The sequence below is a fragment of the Episyrphus balteatus genome, chromosome 2 (genome assembly GCF_945859705.1).
Source record: "Episyrphus balteatus chromosome 2, idEpiBalt1.1, whole genome shotgun sequence".
NCBI lineage: Eukaryota > Metazoa > Arthropoda > Insecta > Diptera > Syrphidae > Episyrphus > Episyrphus balteatus.
In genome coordinates, this window is record NC_079135.1 from 110,839,673 (window position 1) to 110,857,053 (window position 17,381).

General features: G+C 30.2%; 1 protein-coding gene across 3 annotated transcripts in view; it reads left to right on the forward strand.

The window, feature by feature from the left end:
* LOC129908849 (neurotrimin) overlaps window positions 1-17,381 on the forward strand; it is a 93,198-nt gene that overhangs the window by 51,187 nt on the left and 24,630 nt on the right. For 2 of the 3 annotated variants that reach the window (XM_055985649.1, XM_055985650.1), the window contains exons 2-3: window positions 6,763-6,982; window positions 8,872-8,978. In XM_055985649.1, coding sequence (XP_055841624.1) covers window positions 6,838-6,982; window positions 8,872-8,978 — 252 coding nt within the window. In that variant the 5' untranslated portion in view covers window positions 6,763-6,837. Of the gene's footprint in view, window positions 1-6,762; window positions 6,983-8,871; window positions 9,006-17,381 lie in introns of all 3 variants that reach the window. The other variant, XM_055985648.1, reaches the window with a different exon arrangement.

Below are 17,381 nucleotides of genomic sequence, written 5' to 3' on the forward strand. Positions count from 1 at the left end.
ACTCTATTCGTGTACTTATCTTGAATTCTGATGGATAAATTGGCTGAAATGGCTTACCCGGGGTGATTAACTGTTCACACAAATAAGAAAATTGTTTATTCGCCTAGGTATTCATGCATTCATGTTCATAAATAAAATTATCCTTTGGCCATACGTGACGAGCCTTTGAATTGGTATAATATTTGGATTCTCGACTCGACTCTCTCCAGACGAGGGTCATTATTTTAAAATTTATTTATACATGAGTGTGAGTTTGTTTGTGTGTGTGTGTAGGCGACAGACGAAACGTGTGCAAATTGATGAATTATTCAATACTCAATGTAGGCCTTGAGTTTATGGCTGGATTTTAATTACTTTTAATATTATTCTTTTTTTGTGTTTGTGATGAATTTGAGTGTAAATAAAATTTCAAAAAAAAATGTAATGAATCGATTTAAAAAGTTTCAATCAGAGCAGAAGTGCATTAAATGATTTAATATATTTACAAAAAAAAAAAGGATTTTAGGGACACCCAATTTATCATTTTTTTTCCTTCTTCGATTTAAAAGTTTGCAAATAGTTTAATAGAAAAAAATTATAAAGTGCTTCATCCCTCTTTTTCATTTTTATATTCACAATTTAATAAATTTTTCAAGGTACCGAGGTACCTACATAATTCGATAAAGGGGAGTTTGTCTGTGGGTGTGTGTGGGGGCTTTCACTTCGCTTATTTTTAATTAATTTCTGAATTTCATTGATACCTATATTTTTGATGAAAAACTGAGCCATTAATTAAAACTTAAATTTTTACTAATACAAAATTGGATAGAATGATGCCAGAAACTTTTTTTTTTATTTATTTAAAGGTTTGAGGAAACGTCAGAAGACAGAAGTTTTGTTAAAGAAAAATCTAAATAAAATTAGCAGGAAAAACAATAATATGCATAGTTATGTAGTTCAGATTATTTATGGGTAGTGAATGGTTTCTTAAATTAAGCAATACTTTTTCAGCAATTTAAATTTTTAAAGTTCATCTCATCATTCGAAAACGAATGCAACTTATAAATGGTGGAAACAATACATACCAAGAAACATTTTATTTATTGGAAAACTGTTCTAAACTAAGTTTGCTATTATTAGGATCGAATAAAATTATATAAAAAAAATTAGACTCAATTGGACAGGACAACTCTCTGATGAGTGGACTCTACAGCCTTAATAACTGAAGAACGCATTCGAGACAAAACTCTGATTTTTTAAATCGATATTTTACCCCTTATAACCAGTCTGAAACTTTTTTTTTGATAGAAGAAGAAGAAATCGAAATGTTTCAAATTTTCTCAAGTGGGCCACCTAAAACCGACTTCTCTAATTTGATACTTTTTTTTGCATATATTGGAAGATTTATATGTTAAAAATAATATTCCAAAGTATTTTTGAAAAATTTCAATTTTGTTAAAAGTTATAAACAAATAAAAGTTTGTACGTCTTTTTGTTAAAATGACTGTATCTCAGTAATGGAAAAATAAAAATTAATGAAATTCGGTACAACACAACAATTTACAAATTTTTTTTTATATATTATATATAAGTTATTGGTTTTGTTATCATAATTGCATTTTTTACTAACTTCGGGAATATGTAGGAAAATCATTTTTGATTCGAAATTTTATAAGCTTTCATTAACTGAAAGAAAATTTTAGTGCCAATCAGAAGAAAAAAAGTTATGCACGTTTAAAAGCTACAAGATATAATTATTTTTACAATGGGAATGGTACTATGAAATTGTGTAAAACTAAAAAAACTCTTAAATAAATGAGGTACTTTTTAGTTTTGCTTTGTTCGGTTAAATTAACTAGCAAACGAACTTGCTCCTGTTTTAAAAGTTGCTAGGAATATTAAAAGCTTCTTAAATAGAAGTACAACATTTGTTTAGGAATAATCAAACAATAACAAGAAATTTGGTTAAAAGTTATAAAATTATCTCCTTAATTTCTTCTAAAAAATTTCAAAAATTTTTCAAAAACAAATCATCTGAAAGCTTATTGTTTCACCTAAAAGGTGACGCTTCAGTCATATTTCTATCATGCCTATAAAAAAAGGAAGAATTTTTTAAAGCCAACCATATCAAAATTTCAAACTGAGATTACGATACTTCCTACATTCATCGGCAACAGATCTCCACAGTTGTTTTGAGGTATTTTTCAAGTTTCTCAATTAAATATTGTGTAACTTGAAGAGCCCGTACCGTTATGTGTGATATAGAAAATGAAAGGTAGTATTATCAGCATGCGTTTTTTATCAGCATGCGTATTAAAGTTAAATAAAATTTGTATGTGCACTAGATCAAAAGATATAACGTGTGTAGAAAAGGAACATCTTTTTACCGTTATCTCAGAATTTTGAATATGTAATTAATTGAAATTTTGTACATTTATAGTTTAATTACCTATCTACAGTTCAAAGTTCATTCATCTATCTATTAAAACAAAAAGTTATAACAAGTTGAATGTTCGTGTCGCGTTTTCGTTTCATCTTGTTTCCAATCACTACGATACTAAAGAAGTTTTCACTTCAAAAAAAAAATTAATCGTCACTTAAAAAGTTTCAATGAAATACACTAGCGTTTTCAAAAAAAAAAAAAATTAAAAAAAAGAGCTTATTTTTGGATTTTTTTCTAAATTTTAACATAAAATTGTTTTTACGTTTATGTACAAAGATTTTCATTGAAATTGGTGACGTCACTTAAGTAAAAATCGGATATCAAGAAAATGGTTCAATGGCAAGTACCTACACCTACCGTTAATCAGGGTAAAAAAAAACTTTATTCAAAAGGACGACCAAATTTATTTTGTATTTAATTTAAATTCGTTAGAATCGTTTTTGTAAAAAAAAAACAATCTCTTGCATTTTGGTCATATGGTAAGTACCGTTAATTTTTATACAAAACAAAAATTTTAATTTTTCCTTTATTCTTTTATTACTAAACATACACAGAAAAATTTTCAATTTCAAATCTGAGTTCATTGGTCTTTTAATTTATCTTTCATAATTACCACCAAACTCCACAAGATATAGTGTGAGAAAAATACTCACCTCGAAAAAGTTTTCCCAACTTTTGCCAATTAACTTAAACGACAAGAAACGGCATCACTTCCGATTTTTGTTCATTGTCTTAAGTGTTTCCTCGACAGAAATTCTATCAAATTTTACGATTCCATTGAGAGAGAATGGAATGGAGACCTAGACACTGTGAAAAAAAACTGAAGTCTATACTTATACCAACTTACAATCTGCCGTAATCTTTGCTTGAAAGATTTTATACACCCCGACAAAAAAAAAACCTTCCGCATACTCTTTGGCAAATAAAATCCACGATTCCTTTCTTCCGTCTTAATGCATTTTCCCTTCAAATGCAAACTAAAACAAGCGTTATGGAAAGTTGTATGCCTTTCCGCCTGAAAAATCCAAAGTCATTATCTGAGTAGCTATGGAATGCATTTCTTTTTTTTTTTGTTCATTTTTTCCGCAACGAAAGACACAGTGTCTGCACTCAGTTATACATAGCAACCGAATGAACATTATCTCCGTCTACTTCCATAGTATTACAAAATTCTGTTTTGCTATTCCACCAAAAGAAGACCAAGGAAGGCACTTTTCGGGTCCTATTCGACCATGTTACATATATTATTTTCGTCCTTTTTTTTTTTGAAGTCGTTTTTGTTGTTGTAAAAAGGACGAGTACAAGGACGAATACAAGAACAAAGATTAAATAGTAAAAAAAAAGGACCTAAATTCATGACACTGGCTTTAAGGATCCTCTTGTTGTGTATCTATGGCTGAAGTGCATCTTCCAAAAAAATACTCAACAACCACATCCACCTTTTTGACAAAGAAAGGAACATGTGGAAAATGGCTAAAAAAAAGGAACCAGCATATCTTTCACTTCCAAACCAAATGAAGTAAAATAGTGGAATTCAGGTCTCTTGCGCTGTTGGTTGGTTGGTGTGTCCTTGATGGTGTTGGCCCCTTTACCTTCTTTTTAAGAGAGAGTGGCACGAATTTTGTTAGTGTGACCCACTAGACCGGTGACGGCAGCAGCACCACCAACGTCGGCAGTGGGTGGTGAATGAAACACATAAAGGAAGAGGGATGGAATACCGATAAGCTGCCGTATAGTACTGCGGAGGATTTGATTAAAACAGCAGTGCAAAACTTTTGATTCCAACGTCATCTACACTATGGCAGATAGCTGGGTTCACAGACTCTCTCTATACATGCATACCTCGCCTCATCCTCATTCCCATATAACTATCAATGCCACCTGCAGGATGAAAACTATACTATGTTAGTGAAGAATATCAAAATGGTGGAAGAGGGGGTTTAAGCGGAAGAGAGCAAAAAACCAAACATTGTGGTTGTGAGTAGGAGAATAGAAGCAATCCCGGGGGTCCCCTTGAAGAATTTAATTATTAAAATGAACGATTCCGTAATATGATGCATACTGGGAATTGTGGCTTTGCTTGCATTGAATTTGTTTTGCTCTCTCTCCTCTTGTTTTGGGATGATTGTTGAATATTTTTTGTGAATTTTTTTTTGTTTTTTGTTTTTTATTTTCTATTTAATATGTGCAGGAACTCAAGTTGGTTTTTTTTTTTTTTCATTTAAGGACATTTTGTTTAATAAATTTAGGTATTAAAAATAAAATATTCGAGCAAATAGGTAGAATTTGGATTTAAAAAGTTTTTTTTTTAAGTCTTGAGCTAATAAAAATAGAACTTTGGTATTCTTACTTCTCTCAAGGTTCTAAGTGCTCCGTGGTTCTTTGATAAAAGACCTTTATTATATAAATTTATTAAAAAAAAAAGTTCGCAGCATTGTTGAGTAATTATTGTTTTCTTCCTAATAGCATCGCTTTAACAGCAAAGTGACATTAGATCCAAAAGGATTTTGACTAAAAAATACATTTAATGTGGCTAGTAACATTACACTCTTTTAAATAAAAAAAAAATTTTGGACCCTTATTACGGGACTTGCCATGGAAACGTTTTCTTGATGTCTAACTTTCTCATTAGCGACAAGAATTTTAAAGAAAATTTTTTGTATGTTTTTTTTGTATGTCTAACTTAAAAAAAAAAATTGTGGATTTTTAAAAAAAGTTCAAAATAATTTTTTGAAAAATTAATTTTTTGAAAACGGATCAATGAATTTTATTGAAACTACATTTTAATGTATCAATTCATATACCAATTATGTTTTAGAAAATTTTTGAAAATATTTTTGTAAGAAAAAACTATTAAAAAAAAAAGCTCTCAAGGTTTTCAAACTTTTTTCTAAAAGTTCCTTCTTATGTAAGAAATTAAAGGGCATACTATGTGTGAAGGTCAAAGTCATTTAAAGATGTTTAAAATTAAATATAAGCTAAAAATAAGATTTTGAAAAAATTAATTTTTGCATTAAAAAAAAATTTGGAATTTTTTTTTTTCAAAAATCGAATTTTCGAAAACGGAACATTGAATTTTTAGAAATTTTTGTTTCATTAATGCAAATGGCAATGGAATTATTATTCTTTTTAAAAACGTTTTTTTCTTAAGAAATTATCCATAAAAAATTAGTTTAAAAACAGCTCTAACGATTTTGAAATTTAGTTTCTTAAAATTTCATCCTTATACAAGCAATTAAACTGCATACTTATTTTGGAGCTAAATTTCATTTAAAGAGTTATTTTTTTTTCACTTGAAAAGAGAATTTAATATTTTTTTGTTTTCAACCAATTTGTTTATAAAAAGTCTTAAATATTTTAACAAATTGAACTGTGAGAGCAAGTACCTACGTGTGACCCAGCGTGCATTTTTTCTTAGTAGGTACCCGGTTTCCCACTAAAATCATTGATTTTGGTTACCCTCCTCAGGGACAATTTCGCTTAAATGGAACAATACTGTTTTTACTTTTGAACTTTTCAAAGGACCTCAAGTTTTAACATAAAAAAAAATACTTTCAAACATCCAATAACATAATAAAAATCTGAATGCTTGAACTAAAAAACTTAACTTTTCCATCAATTTACAAAACTGTACCAACAATGTGAAGAATTTTTACAATCTGATGCCCAAAAAAAAAAAAAAAGATTGTTATTCCATCAACAACAAAAAAAAGTCCAACAATAAAAAAAAATCTAGGACACAATAGTAAAATCAAAGAAAAAAAAAAAAAGAATAAAAAATAACTCATCACATGCACATCAGTCATTACCAAACATACTCCAACTTCAGAGCGAGCTTCAAAAAATCGCTGCAAATAAATATCGAAACAATACAATCCATTATCAGCAGCACTCTGGCCTCTGTGATATATGATTCCCAGGGACCTCTCTTAAGTGTGTAATCCTTGTGCTGATGTTTTCCCTACATATTTGTGTTTGTTTAAATGTGTGCATGTGTCAGAGGCAATAATAAAACAATCGACACTGTAAAGCCAGTAATAGTCAACAAAAACAAAAAAATATTGCCAAAAAAATTCCATACACATCCAAACTTACACAAAAATACAAGAAAGCAAAAAAAAAAAACAACATAAAAAATTCAAAAAAGGCTTTTTCATTCCAACAAAAAGGATTTAATACGAACAACAGAATTTACAAAAATCTGAAAAAAGGCAAAAAAAAACAAACGATGAAATACAATTCACTGACATATAACTGATGATTTTTCCTCATATATCCTTTTATCATTTTTTTGTTGTTGTTGTTTTAACCCTTGGTATTTGTTTGAACATATTTCACAGATTACAAATGAAAATCGAGGCCAGCAAGGACTTCAGATGATGATCAACAGCAATGGTATTTAAAGGAAATTCAGGATGACGAATTTGCCCTTCAGCTGCTGCTACCGAACGCGAACGTCCTTGGTAAGAGGATTAACTTGGTATTCATTATCTGACATAAGCATAGGATGGAGGCTACTGATGGGGTTGCTCATATTCAACTGTGTTGGTGAATGCGATGGTAAGAGTTGAACAAAAAAAAATTTTTTTGTATATTTTCTTTTTTTGTGGAAAAAAAAGGATACGCAGTTTTAAGTTAAAACAAACGAAAATTGAAAAAATTGAAAAATATTGCAATAAATTTTTCTAGGAAAGGGTTGTGTTTAAAATTGATTTTACAAACATAAAATTCATTTTTTTATTGATCATCTATTACATATATTCGCGTTTAAAGCCACATGCCAGGTATTCATTTAAAAGTACAATAAAACTAGACAAAAGGATTACATTAACCTTTAAGAAGGATGTAATGGTTTTAAAAAATTTAATTTTTCCTTGGTTTATCATTATTTATTGCCAAAATGTTCAAATAAACTTAAAACAATTTGAATTTGCTGATAAAAAGTGATTAAAAGTAAGTCGTTTACAGCTGAAAAATGTTCAACAGAAAAATCATCTCTAAACTTATATCCCTCAGAACAGAAAAACCGATTGATGAAAAAATCTGTTACTTTGCAGATTAATTTCAGATATCTTAAGTTTTAATAACTAAGCCTTACTTATCACTCATAGTTATAAAATAGATGTAAATTTTCTAAAGAACAGTAAAAAGGCCTATTTTGATAGATTTTCTTAAATGTAAGAACACATTTAATTTTTCAACAAAGTAAACTTAATATCTTTGTAGAAAACTAAATGAAATTATTAAATATATCCTTGAATTTTTTGTTTAAGACTGATATCGCAGTATAAAAAAAATCCTAGGAGCTTGAAACAAAAAGAAATTTGAAGTTTAATAAAAAATCTTTCAATTAACTAAGCTAAAACTTAAAAATCATAACTTCGTCACGTGAGTTCATATTTGTCGTATAAGCCAATAACTTATAACTTGTCAGGAGAGCGTTTTTAAACTTCAAAGTGGTAGTTTGCTTATTTTGTTGAGCTTAATCAGATTGATTTGTATGTTTTTTTTGAAAGATTAGATATTTTTCCAACCATACATAAAGCAATTTGCATGTTGTGGTTTTTCAATATTGATCTGAGTTTAAAAAAAGTAGTAAAATGGACATAGGACACCTGTCCAGTATAAAATTTGTCCTACTGCATACAAAAATGTATATAGAACAAATAAGCTTAAAATTGATCTAAAAAATTTGGTCTAGGTAAATTTTCCACAATTTCCAGAAAGCTTGTTCAACAATGACCCAGTTGATTTCTAAAAAACAAAAAACATTAAAAGTACTGTATTTAAACTTTCTGAGATGTTAGTGACTGTAACAATTTTATTAACCATTAAAAAGTAAGTGTCCTATAAATGTAGTTTAAATTCTTTCATTTTCTGATCAGTAAGCAATATCTCTTAATAACAATTCAAAAAAAAATATTACTCATACACCATAGTGACCCACTTTGAATTTATATTATTTAACTGTAAATTAAAATAAATTTTAGTATTTCAGTTCAAAATGTATCGAAACTTGTATTCATATTGAGTCACTTTGTGCTGTATGCAAATGGATAAACTACAGGAATAAATTCAATTTGAAAAAAAATTTAGGCTTTAGTTAAAAATCGGAGATTAAACCGTAACAATGTGTTTTACAAATGTACATTAAATTTATTTTTAACGTTCCTAAATATAAAACAAAAACATGTAGCATGCTTTTTAAATTCGAAATCCCGTTTTTATAAAACTAAATTTAAATTCTAGGAATAAAAACTACAATATGTCACATTTATTCAAGAGATTATTTTTCATCAATCGATAATAACCTCTAAACCACTGCGTATCCTTGTATATCTATTTTATTATAAATATTCATCAAAATTCTGAACTTTTTTAATTAAATATTTTTTTACTCTTAAATTTTATTTTTTGTTGTACATATATATTTTTCCCAACACTTTCAGTAGCAGCATTTGAACCAGATTTTGTGTTTCCATTGGAAAACGTGACTGTAGCACAAGGTCGTGATGCCACATTCACATGCGTCGTCAATAACCTAGGTGGTTATAGGGTGAGTGGGGATGGAGCTCAAGCAAGGGTATGTATCGGTTTTTCTCTTGCCAATCATAAACTTCAAAAATAAAAAACAAAAAATTCAGATTTAAAAAGAATTTATATGCAAAACATTTTTTTTTCCAATCCTTTAAAAGTGCACAAAAAAAAAATATTTATAGAAAATACAAAAAAAAAAGTATCTCGCACCAGTACCTATTATATCGCACCAAAATCATATTGGATTTAAGATGCACCGGAATGTGTGGCACCGCACTCGCACTCTCGCAATATACTATTTTTCTCTTATAGAAGCACAATTTCTATATATAAAAAAACTTGTACATATGAAAAAAAAGAGCACAATGATAAGTTTTTTTTTTTCAATTATTATATGAGCACAGTACCAATGTTGAAATTTCATTTATTTTTTAATTTTTTTTATTTTTATGAATTTAAATATTGTAGTTGCACAATAATAATTTTTAATAAAAAAAAAATTAAAAATTTTCAGAGCACAATATTTTCATTAAAGCACAATTTAAGAGCACTTCACTGTTGAATTTATAAATAATAAAAAAAAATAAAAGGATTAAAAAAATGCAACTTTTGATGATGATTTAAATTATATTTTAAGCGTTTTATATTATTTGAAGTTGGTTGAAAGTGTCTTTTATAGATGTGAAGCTTATATTATGGTTCAGTTTCCATTTTGGGGTGCTTTTAAATCTTATATGAATGAACAGATGTTGTTTATTTACATTTAAGTAAAACAGTTCAAAATAATTGTACTTCAGAATTAAGTACAATTAAAAAAAAAAGTCTCCTAAGCCAGTTTTAAAATAAGTTTTTGTAGAAAAACTGTGTAATTACTGTTATTTCCTGCTTAAGTAAGAAATTTCTTTAAATATAATTTTAGAATAGAATTAGAAGAATTAGAATAGAATTAGAAGTACAAAGATCCGAGGAAGCCTTCATGTTAAAAAGACCATCTCCCAAAAAATTGAACACGACCGACTCAGTTGGTATTGCCATGTTCAAACGAGAGATCCTGAGAACCCCGTCAAAAAAGCAATATCATACAACGTTCCAACACGAAATAGAAAGAAAGGTAGGCCTTAAAACTCCTGGTACAAGCAAATGCAAAACCACCAGCATTCAGTTGGCCTTAGAAATGGAACAATACAAAACCGGGAGGCTTGCCACCGATTTCTGAGGTCAACCCGGCGAACCCCACAGGCGGATCACTAGTGTGAAGCAGTTACGTGGGATAGTTATGATCCCCTCGACATCGAGATCATAACAGCGCCGAGAAAAAGGAAGAAGAAGATAATTTTAGAATAGTATATTTCTGTGGTCACTGTGGTGTATGTGTAACATTTTTTATTTCGAAAATCTTAGCTCTGTTTTTTCCAAATTTTTTTGAAGTTATACTTCTTATGGGAGGGTGGGTATGAAAATTTACTTTTTGACAAGAATGTCAAAGGGATTATGACGCGATCATCCTGTTTAGCAGGGCTGTCGTTTCACCTTTAGAGTAGGCAGTACTTTAGTATTTAAAAATGCAGTACGCCGCAGTACGGCAAACATAAAACACACAACACGTTGCAAGTTACATGTTTCATGTGGCAAGTTGCATGTGGCAAGTCGTATGTGGCAAGTTGCATGTGGCAAGTTGTATGTGGCAAGTTGCGTGTGGCAAGTTGCATGTGGCAAGTTGCGTGTGGCAAGTTGCATGTTGTAATTTCCATGTGGCAAGTTGCCAGGGTTACAAAAAGCTCACATTTCAGCTCAGCTCACAGCTCAGCTCAAATTTGAGCTAGGTACCATAGCTAAGCTCATTTGAGCTGAGCTGAAAGTGAGCTGAGCTGAAAGTGAGCGCCCCAACTTCCAACGCCTATATCTCGGAATTTTGAAAAAAATGAAAAAAATTTGTTTGATGCCAAAAGGTAGCGAGGACTCTAACCTACATTTGGGTACAACTCCTATCCCTGTAGGTGCACGCGTTCTCAAACCGGGTGAACTTAAAGGTAAAAAAAAAGTTAAGCCCGATTCTGAAAAAATAGGTATGAGGTGGCGGTTTAACATGGAAGATGATTTTTTAAAAATCTGAGAATGTGCAAAGCGTAGGCCCATGACACAAGCTATCATTGGGCATCACTCCCAAAAATTGCTCTCAAGCGGTTTAGCTTCCAGGAGCGTTCAAAGATTCGGGGATTTTTCGAAAAAAAATTTTACCCCAACTTTCAAACGCGATTTTCTCGGAATTTTGAAAAAAATCGAAAAACCGGATTATACCACTATCGGCTAGCTGAGAATATAAGCTTTCATATGGCACCACTCCCCTGTCTCTAGATCAAAGCGTTCCAACGCCTATATCGGGGAATTTTGAAGAAAATGAAAATAAAATTTTTGATGCCAAAAGATAGCGGGGACTCTAACCTAAAAAATAGGCATGATGTGGCGGTTTAACATGGAAGGCGATTTTTTAAAAATCTGACAATGTGCAAAGCGTAGGCCCATGACACAAGCTATCATTTGGCATCACTCCCAAAAATTGCTCTCAAGCGGTTTAGCTTCCAGGACCGTTCAAAGATTCGGGGATTTTTCGAAAAAAAATTTTACCCCAACTTTCAAACGCGATTTTCTCGGAATTTTGAAAAAAATCGAAAAACCGGATTATACCACTATCGGCTAGCTGAGAATATAAGCTTTCATATGGCACCACTCCCCTGTCTCTAGATCAAAGCGTTCCAACGCGGAATTTTGAAGAAAATGAAAATAAAATTTTTGATGCCAAAAGATAGCGGGGACTCTAACCTACATTTGGGTACAACTCCCATTCCTGTAGGTCCCCGCGTTCTCAAACCGGGTGAATTTAAAGGTAAAAAAAAAGTTAAGTGCGATTCTGAAAAAATAGGTATGATGTGGCGGTTTAACATGGAAGGCGATTTTTTAAAAATCTGACAATGTGCAAAGCGTAGGCCCATGACACAAGCTATCATTTGGCATCACTCCCAAAAATTGCTCTCAAGCGGTTTAGCTTCCAGGATTGTTCAAAGATTCGGGGATTTTTCGAAAAAAAATTTTACCCCAACTTTCAAACGCGATTTTCTCGGAATTTTGAAAAAAGTCGAAAAACCGGACTGTACCGAAATTTTTTTTTATGATAAAAAATGATAAAAAAAGAAATATTTTACTAAAAAAAAAAAAATATATTTACTATTAAAAAAACCAAGAGAAAAGATCACGAAAAATTATCTGTTTTATTTATAAAAATATCCATGTGTTAAAATAATTCCATTGATAACTAGAACCAAACATCTTAAGCTATGGTGTTTTATAAAAGTTTAAAATATCTTCATATTTCATTATACTTTCCAAATAAAAATCAATGTATCCTCTCACCCATCACAGCTCAGCTCAGCTCACTTTACCTTAGCTCACCCAACAGCTCAGCTCAGATCACCGACAGCTCAGTTCACAAAACAGCTCAGCTCAGCTTACTTTCAGCTCAGCTCAAATGAGCTGAGCTATGGTACATAGCTCAAAAGTGAACTAGCTCAAAATTTGAGCTGAGCTGTGAGCTGAGCTCAGCTCACTTTTGAGCTTTGTAGCAACCCTACAAGTTCCATATTGCTACTACTAGTGCTGAAGCACACACAATAATTCTCATAAAATTACCATATCGCACATTTTATGCGCAATTCATTTACTTTCGTTAAGCATATACCGTACGTTCTGAACCGCTCAACATGAGTAAATTTCACAGAATAAATTGAAAACTACATGGACGCAAGGAGGATGAAAGAATTAATTTGATTTGAATTTAATCATTTGATAAAAATGTAAAAAAACGAAGTGTGAATATTAATAGAAATTAAAAATATCAAATGAAATTCATTTACATAACTGAATGAGAAGTATAACTTCAGTCGCGTGTACATGTGTACACACACTCTTTTTTTAAAACCAAATTACCTTGTGTGATAGTTTACTGGCCTTTAATATTTTATATACTCACAATGTACCTTCATTTGTGCGTGGTTGCATATGACATGACAAATTTATCTATCATACTGGAAGAAAGCAATTTGTAGTATTTAAAAAAGAAGAAAAAAAAAACTAAATCTATCTAACTTCTGTCCTGTCATCATCTGTCGCGAACACCCCTTCATCACAGAAAACCTATAAGTGAAATGCAAAACGTTTCGAAAATTAAATTCAACGCAAAACAATGTTATCGGTGCTTTTATCGAAAACTGTCTCTTTCAATTGTATGCCACTCCTCATATGGTTTTGGGTTTGAGTTCTGATGAGTACTCACAGAGTTGACTATTGTTATAGCTAAACCTTTTGTCAAAAGGAAATGAAAATCAATGAACAATGTGTACCAGCAGAGTTGCCAATTTTAAATTAATCAAAACAATTTTGAAAAATGCAAATAAGTTGAGAATTCGGTATCCAACGAAAGTTTCACTTTAAAAAGTTAAAAAAAAAAGAGTTTTCTTTTCTATGTTTTACTTAAGAAAAGGGCAAAAATGCTATGTTTTTATTTAGAGCATATAAACTAGACCTCAAAAAAGAAAATTATATTTACACATATTGAAATAAATCAATAATTTTGAATCAAGTGGCAACACTAAACTGCATATACATACGAATAAACATGCTCTTGCTCCACAAATAGCATACAAATACAAATACAAAACACACTCAAAACTCAAATTGAATTTCCATACCGCTTGTTGGTATTATACAAGTGTACATATGTATATGTATGTTGACCCGGTCAACCCAACAAATAGAAAATGGCAGTTTTGGTCAATTGTTAAATGACTGTTCATTCTATTCTGTCAACCTCTGAACTGACTGTTTGGCAGAACAAAGTGACACTCGACTTGAAAATAGTTAGAAGTCCTTAAAAATACCTATGTACACTTTACATATATTATCCTTTTACACATAGGGATGTTTTTTAAATTGCAAAATTGACTGCATTCAATGTAAAAGTTTTGCAAATGTTTTCACCTTGTGTGTTGGATTAAACAGGTTATATGCCTAACTTATACAACAACAACAAAAAAAGGGCTTCCTGTTTGTGTTTATTTTTTTAATGTTTAGTTAGAGAAAGTGTTAGAATGTACACAAAAAAAATTGTAGGTATATGCTGATGTCGCATTCCTTGCAGCTAAAATAAAGGATAACTGAAAAATAGTTGTTTGACCTCCTTTTAAACCTAAACAACAAGTACAATAAATTCACAGGACATAATAACTTTTCTGTGAGAAATTGTGTTATTTTGAGCATCTTTTTTTGTAAGAATAAAACAAATAATAAAAAAGAAACTTTAACTGCATCCACAATATAATGAAATGCACAGATGAATCCAATCCCGAATGCAGTGGTTTTATGATTCCCTATAATATCCCTTTTTCTCAAATTAGTTTTATACCCGTTTTAGGAGAAAATTAACGGGAGTTTTTGAAACTCAGTAAGTTGTATGCTTTTAATGAGATGCAGTCGTTTATAGAGAAAAGCTGTTTTGAAATTAAACTATAGAAATAGCTACATATTTTGGAATAATAATGTTAGTTCATTTAGCTATAAAATCAGGCTAGTTTATTGCTCATAACGACTTCAAACTTTAAAAATTAGGGTTCTTTAGAATAATTTTATATTCAAAGTTGAACTTTGTTGAGCTTACAAAATTATGAATAGAGTTAAATAGTTAACATTAAATGCAGTGTTTTAAAATTGTATAGGTAATGAAAAAAATTTGTTCTTTTTTTTTTATGAGTTGCCTTCTACTGGATTAAATCATTTTAAAGACCTGTTTTAATTTTTTTTAAATAATAGGTACAAAGTTTCCCTAATAGCATCAATTGTAATAACATATTTTATGTAAACAAAAGGTATTTTTTTCTAGTTGCTTTTGAATATCAGGCTTCCAGATACAATTTTATCAACATCCAGACAAAAGATTTTAAAAGTTGGGATAAAACGAGAAACAAAAAACATTGAAATCTTAGAAAAATAAAAAGAATTACGTAACTATTTCAATATTGATATATTTTCAAAATTTCATTATAAAACCATTTTACGATTTTCATTTTTATAACTTATTAAAAATATTCGATTAAGGCCAAAACTGTTAAATGAAGAAGCCAAAAGTTTTGAATGAAAACAAAAAATGTTAAAAGCCTTCGCTCAATATTTCCATCGATCCTTCAAAAATCCTGGATTTTCGTAAAATAAAATGCACGACTGGGTCGCAAAAACATGATCTTTGTGTTAAATTTGCTAAAACTTTAAATACACAAATTTGGTAAATTTATTAAATCGGAACATTTTTTTTTTTAATCATAAAATTCAAACATAGTGAATCTATAATGAGCTTCAAAAAAAGTATGCAATTTAATTGCTTTCACAAGAATTCAAAACAAATTTCAAAACCGTAAAAGCATTTTTTAACGTTTTTTTTTTAAGTTGGTTTAAAAATTTGTAGTCCTTTTTTCGAACACTTTGTTTTTCAAAAAAAAAAAAATTCAAAATTCATTTAAAAAAAAATTATAATTTCAAAATGTATTGTTTTATTTATATTGATTGATTTATAATATAAATAATTTGATATAAAAAACATTTCGTTGAAGTTAAATCAATATTTTGGGATAAATTCAGAAAAAAAAAAACATTATATGGCACGTGCCATTAATAATGATTTTCGAAAAAACACAAATTTTTCATCAAAAGTAACAGATTATTTAAAAACTAACAACTGAATTTTGTTAATGAAATTGTAGGAGCCGTTTTTGAGGTAAAACTGTTTCACATAAATGGAGTGTGGTTACGCCACCATAGCTCACGCTTCTGATGGATTTTGTAGTCCGCTTACTGCCCTTAAAGTTAACTTTGTTCTAAAATTCATTTATTGTTTTAAAATTTGTTGCCACAAAGGGAACCAAACGAATCTTAAACAATGACTTAGTTATAGAATAGGTACCTACAAATACTTATAAATTTATTAAATGGATAACCTTAATTACACTGGTATACAGCCAAAATGGACACTCAATACCACTATTTTTTTTGTACGTACTTTGACTTCAGGAACGCGGAAATCACTTTAAATAAAATTACGATGGCTACGTTTTCGAGATATAATTTTTCAAAGTTTCTTGTCGTTTTTTTTCAGCCTAGTATTCGGGCTATAATTTGAGTAATAAACAACTAATAAGAACAGAAAACCCGGTTCCTGAAAGCTGATTAAATAAGCAATAAACACTAGAACAGCTTTTTTTTGTCAATCCAAAAGTTTAAGTGCATTGTAACAAAACGCTTAAAAAAAATCGACTTTTTAAAGGAAATTTTTGCAAAAAAAAAAAGAGTTTCTTACTGACATAAAAAATCTTAATCTTGCGAATTCTCATAGTTTTATATTTTACACTTACTTATTTTACACAAAGATAACAAGATAATTTTCTTCAAAATCTACTTTTTTTTGTTATTTTTCTTTTCGACTTTTTTTGTTATTTTTTGTGTTTTCGTCTATAACTGGAAAAGGAAGCCGAATATGAAAATTTTTATTAAGTAATTTTTTGTAGATAATTAAATTTCCTATCGATATAAATCCTTTAAAAAAAATTTAAAAATAAAATATTGTGAAAAACTAATGAAAAACTATTCAAAAAAGAGAAAAACATAACATTTTTGGTGTTTTTACTAAATAGTGTATTTTTATCCTTTAAGCATTTATAGATATTGAACATGAAACGGAAAAAAGAAAATACTTTATTTTTCAACATAATGGTCACAAAATTTTTTTAACTACTACTATTCATGTTATAAAAGTGAAAGTTTTTTCCTAACATTTCACAACATTTCTTCCCCGACTATCCACTATCCACCTATCATATTGAGAGAATTGAAAATATAATCGCTGAATTGCACACTTCATTTAGCTCGGTCAGTTTATATGGACCGAGTTCCACAGGAATAACAACTAAGCCAAACCAAACTGTGGCAGATTGCAGGTCGTCGCACAGAAGGTGCAAGAGAGGTGCAGTAGAATCTAGTCAAATGTGGTCTGCAACTGTCACGTACTATTTTGGTTGTTGTTCGATTCTAACCACAACACTAATTTCCAGTCCAAGACTCCTCCACTTCCACCTGACATTGTCAACAGTTATTGCTGTGTGTGGTGGCTCTGTACACACAGGTGTACAAAAGGATACACATGTGTGTAGTATTAGTACACAACATAACGGAAACTACTATCTATTTTCCCAGCAAACGTTTTATAAGGACGACGACGCTCTGCTTTGGTAAAACAATATTCGATCATAGCTTGTCTCGCTAGAGCAGTCGTCGTTGGTACAATTTATTCTTCTCTGGCACACACACTCGCAGGGTCGCAGGATAT